The following is a 5,594-nucleotide window of genomic DNA, read 5'->3' as shown; positions in this document are numbered from 1 at the left end:
AGAAGGATTGAGATGTCAAGAGAATGTAAAGAGAAGCAGGGAAGGGACTGAGAGGTGGTGTGTAACTGGGAACAGTTAACACAAAGAGATAAGAAAGGGAAGTGCGAATCAGAATGCAGCAGATGAATGGGAATGGATTGGACAAGGGATGTTGGATAAGGAACCAAGGTGGAATGGGAGCAGAATTAGAAGTAGGTGGTCTAGGACACTGGGGTGAAGAGGGAAGGTTTGAAATGGTAGAGGTAAATAAATGGGGGCTATTAGGATCAGAATATCAAGGGCTGAAGTTTTAGGATAAAAGAGGAATAGAACTTGGGCAGGAGCCAAATGGTATGGAAAGAGTTATTAGAGACTGGGAAAATTTTGCTGGGGGAGGAGGGGAATCAGGTAGAAGTCCTGGCTGGAACAGACATTAATTAAGATTCCTGGGGGTGGGAGTGCACCCACGTGTGCATGCACGTAATTTCCTGCGTTCGTACTGCTCTGTGCAGAGAGTAATTACTTACTGGTAAAGTTAGTTATGCTGTGGCCTAGAGTTTGTCAGCTTGGCCATAATCATATGGATGGAAGTGTGAAGCCACCTGATGGGATTCCTGTTCTTTATTTGACTTTTGGGGGGAAAAGTCAACTACCAGTCATAGGGAAAATAATACACTGAAAGACGACTGCATGCTTGACTCTGCAGTCTCAGAGTTGAGAAATGTGAGAATCAGAGTATCTGCACAACTGAAATGATTTGGGATAGCGCAGCGCAGGCACTGCCAAGGCTCTGGTCTGAATGTGGGAGGTGGGAATGCTGGGCAGCTGTGTCTGCTGCTGTCACATGATACCGACCTGTTGTGTTGCGGGGGGGCTGTGTGTTTCAAGCTCTCAATTTTTTTATGATGTTACAAAATGGTTGAAAAATTAGATTTTCTTTCTGTCAAGTTGGAAAATAAAATATCAGCATACAAACCAGGCATTTTAGAATTTGTATTAAATGGGCTTGATTACATACAACTTTTCCTTAAGAGTGCATCTTGCATTCGCACTGTTAAAAAAGCAAAATTATCTATACTGGCACATCTGATTCCTTCCTGTTACAATGTGCTTCAAGACTTTATTAAGAGCCTCACATACCAAGTTTTTGCTTCTGAATTGGAAGGGAAAAATTAAATTTCCTATTTCAACTCAAAGTAGGCTTCATGTTTGTAACAACTGTTAAGCTGAACTAGTTTCACCAAGTATGTCGATAAACTTCTGTGTGCTTTGAGAAGAAGCTTTTAAAAGCTAGCTAAACATGTCAACATATTCTGGTTTCCAAGCCTTTATCAGATTTTCCACTTAGTGGACTAAAATTTCAGTAATTGGTTACTGTATCTTTTTTTTTACATTTTAAATATATTTGTTGATAGATTACAGAAGTCTATGCCTGCAAGTTGCCATAATTCTGCATGTAGTACTGTATTTAGGCTTGCTCAAGTGTTCTGTTTTAAATTTTATTGATCTTAAGACTGGTTCTCATTTGTAGTTCTGCTGTTAAAGAAACAAATATAGTAGAGATGGTCTTTTCAGACAGTTTAAAATCTGGCAGGCTATTACCATTATGGGGTTACAGAGAACACTGCTGTTAGCTAATGTTTGTGAACATGCCTTGTCAGAAATTCTAAATTGGAAAGACTAGAAATGTGGTGATTTTGTGAGACAATTAAATTGATAGTCATTTAGGGAAACTGGATCAGAAGCAGTCTAAGCTGCACCTGATTCACGCTTGTACTTTCAAGTCTTTCAGATCCACATATTAAAAATAATTCTAAAAATAATTTCTCAGGGCTTGGTTTGCAGCCGTTCTGAAGTTTTATGATTTCTTGTATTTTCATGTGGAAATATGATCCCCTTTAGCCTTTCCCTCAAGCGTCAGTGTTGAAGTTGTATTACTTTTTTTCTTTTAATATTTTTATCTCTGTGTGTGAACAAAATAACTTATGATGGACTCTCACTGTCTTAACGGTTAGATGTAGTGGTGTAAATAGTAGCTGAGTGCAGAATTATTCTTGCTGCGCTCCAGGGAATGAGTTTGTCTTTTGACAGTCAGTAAATATGCAGGAAGAATAAAGGGAAGATGTGAGTCAGCTTTTGTGACTAGAGTACCTTTTTTCCCACTGACGGTTTCAGAAGATTGTACACCTTTGCTCTTGTTGGTTTAAAAAAATATTTATCTCCTGATTCAACATAAAGGTTCAAGCATTAAAGGAACAGTTAACATCATGTTTAAGACACACAAAAATAATGCGGTACTGCTTCACATGGTAAGGGACGTGGAATTCTTTGTGGCAGTAGGTCGCTGTGTGAAATTGTGGGACTGACTGAAGAGGACTATGTACCTTTTATATTTGATTGCCAGTTTTTTGTTCCAGTCTAAATGTATGATGCATTCTAAAGTAAAATAAATCTGCCTGTAAACATTCACTGAAAACTTGATAGGTAGTTTGAAGAGAAATCTTTTAGAAACCGGCCAAATACAACATTTATACAACATGAAACAATTTCTTTGTGAATTTCAATAGCTTACAGAATAAAAACCCGGTGCCATGGAGCATGTACCAAATTTGAAGTCCCAGTCTCCATAATGGCGTAAGCCCTTCTGATGTCTGTGTAATGCTTTATTTTACTATTTGTCCTTACCTGAATAAAAACAATTCATAAGCAACAAACAAAAAAGCTGCCTAATCTAGCAAATACTTGTGTGGTTCTGTTGCCCTTTGGGATGTTCATACAGTCTGCCAGTGTGAAATATACTATGTTACTTAAGCAGTTCTCTAATAAGACAAAAAAGACAATAAAATCTGTTTTGTAGCACATTGTAATGCATAGTGTCTGCATCATAATTTTTTAGTATCTATTGCTTTAATGTTGGCAACCCTATCAGCAGCAAGGAGTACTTTTTTAATCCTTTAATTAAAAACCAAAAACTTCCAAAGTATTAATTATGCTAGCAAAAACAAAGGGAAAACATCACAAAAACTTGTAGTCCATTAGAAGGTGGAAGCCCCAGATTGTTAACTTGTGAATAAATATTGTAGAGTAGGTATGAAATGATAAAATATATTTTTCAGCAGTGGATACATCTTATATAAAAAGTTACAGTAAATATTTTACTCTTCTCCTTGTATTTCACTGAGAATCTGTTGAGTGAGATGAATCCAAAGTGAACAGTTCCAAGAGGCACATGTGTAGGAAGTTTCAAAACATTTTAATATGCAAAATCATATTCTGATATGTCATCACAGACTATTAAGCAGTAACAAATAATTACTGATGCATAAATTCAGCACAATCATAGTGTGCTTCAATAGATAAAATAACCTGACTTTATTACGGATTACATGCCATTAGACCGTTCAGGGTTTGGGGCTTTTTTTTTGGATTAATGTTATGTAGAAATAAAGATTGAGAAGCAAAGTAGAATCAGCCACTCAAAGCACTCTTGGGAACCAATGATATGTTGACTTCTGGGTTTTGTCTGATGACTTGCTCAATGAAGACAGCCTAGCTCTAGGGTTTTTTTAACACTTCTAATGTTTGTGTTTGATCTTGCAGAGCCGTTTGATGGGACAAACACTGCTAGAGCTGTACATGAAAAACAGAAGTTTGATATTATCAGAGGTGAATTTCTGAAGGTAAAAAGTACATTTAATTTTTCCAGTCTCCTTGGTTTTCAAGATAGTTATACAAATGCTAGTCACTGCACCTGCCTGTTTCTGATGTTTGTGTTACGAGTTTCTTTACGCTTTGTACTAGATAAATAATAGAAATGTATTTTAAAAAATGTGGAAAATTATTTACTGAGTAATTAAGTCTAATTATTTAGTATTATTAATTAGTCTAATTAATGTCTGCCACTAAGCATCAGGCTTAAGTTGAAACGGATACTTGAAATAGTAAACCCTTTGTCTTAGATTTTCTTGTACATGTAAAATTCTAATGATAGTTAATAACTTTAGAATTACAACTTTATCTTCATTCATTATTTCTTCTTACATTAATTTGACTAGTAATAAACAATGTTTTGTACTTCCTATCCCTATTTTATAAATATCACCACCAATGGTTTTCTCCTGGTTTTTGACTACTGAATTAAATTGGTGCTTTTCTTTAGTGAGGCAACACTCATAATTTTAGAACATGAAGAGTTCAAACTGGAGCTTTCACTGTTCCAGTCAGTGGAAGGGGCAAGGACACTTTGAAGCAAGCAAAGATTTAGGCCTTGGTACTAACTCTCTTTTATGCTTGCCTCCTATCATAGGCATTGCATTTGGATTTACAGCTCAAATGCTAGTTTTCCAAGATCTCTGACTATTCGTAATGTAGTTATCACTAGGGATTGGTGTGCAGAATTGGTTTCCAGCTTTAACCAGTTAGACTCCCCTGTTACGCTGTCGTTGGAGGCTCCTGTTCACTACAGTTAGTCAAGTCCCTAAATATCTCGAGGGCTTCTCCATCAAAAAGGAAATCAATGCCAGATACTTGAAATAAAACAAAAGCTATAACGTGCTGCCTTAGTCAGAAAAGCATAACTTTTTTACTTTGTAGTTCTGTTCAGAAATGTCAGTTTCCATTTAACCATGTTAGCATACAAAATCCTGAACTGTTCACATACCTTTACATAAAATACTTGATTTTGTGAATCTGCTAAAGTAGTGGTTTACAAAGTATTTTGGGCTTAGTCACTGTTCTGTGAAATCAGAGTGAACTTCTCTTTTCAGAGTTTCCAGTTAAAAAATTGGTTTCAAATCTGAGTGATTTTCTGAAAAAAGTAAAAGCAGGTTTTGATCCTAGCTGTCTGGAAGCCTATATACTAGAGTGTTATGACCCTGAAAAAATTTACTTTTTACTAGGAACCATAAGGAACGACAGTTACTTAAAACTACAAGTACTTATTAATATCTTGCACTTTTTTTAGGAAGCCTAAGGAATCTCGTTGTCTCATTGCCCTTGAGAGATTATTCTTCCTGTGGTTTTCACTACACATTGTGGTTTAAGTGAATTTCATGTAAAGACAGGGGGGTCACTGCAATTATTTGCAGGTTCATGGCATAACAGATGTGACAGATGTGTCCTGGAATTCACACTAGAATACATAAGAAAATTGAAATAACCTATTTTAAAGACACGATTAAATTCTGGAGATGTCAGAGTATAACATCTTGTATCAGGAACTTTGACGTGTGTGAATTTGAGACAATTATTTTGCAGTCAGAATATCAATGTAATGTTAACTTCTCAGTCTCCACAAATCCACTGTCTTCTTAAATGGCTGTATCTTCCTCAATATTCCATGGTATTTTGTGTACCTTTTGGATTTTTTCCTCCCTTAAAACAAAAAAACAAAAAAACAAACACAAACCCAAACCCCCTCTCTTTTCAATAAGGGGGAAAATATCAACCTTATTTTTGTGGGTCTGTGAAGCTTACTGCTTACAATGGTATTTAAGTACTAATAACAGAGGTATTTAGCCTTTTAAAACTTTGTACTTTTTTCCCCAGTCTTGGCAGGTGTTACGGGACAAGAAAGACCTGAACTGTATATTACCTCTAAGAGCAACCATGCAGAA

The 5,594-nt window shown here is 36.1% G+C and overlaps 1 protein-coding gene across 1 annotated transcript in view; it reads left to right on the top strand.

The window, feature by feature from the left end:
* PAPD4 (PAP associated domain containing 4) overlaps positions 1-5,594 on the top strand; it is a 58,788-nt gene that overhangs the window by 51,389 nt on the left and 1,805 nt on the right. Inside the window, exons 13-14 of the mRNA XM_009884291.1 lie at positions 3,580-3,659; positions 5,527-5,588. Of these exons, the coding sequence (XP_009882593.1) occupies positions 3,580-3,659; positions 5,527-5,588 (142 nt within the window). The remainder of the gene's footprint in view (positions 1-3,579; positions 3,660-5,526; positions 5,589-5,594) is intronic.

This window comes from Charadrius vociferus, unplaced genomic scaffold, assembly GCF_000708025.1.
Source record: "Charadrius vociferus isolate BGI_N301 unplaced genomic scaffold, ASM70802v2 scaffold183, whole genome shotgun sequence".
Lineage (NCBI taxonomy): Eukaryota > Metazoa > Chordata > Aves > Charadriiformes > Charadriidae > Charadrius > Charadrius vociferus.
Note: the sequence above shows the minus strand (reverse complement) of the source record. Positions and strands in the feature narration are given on the sequence as shown.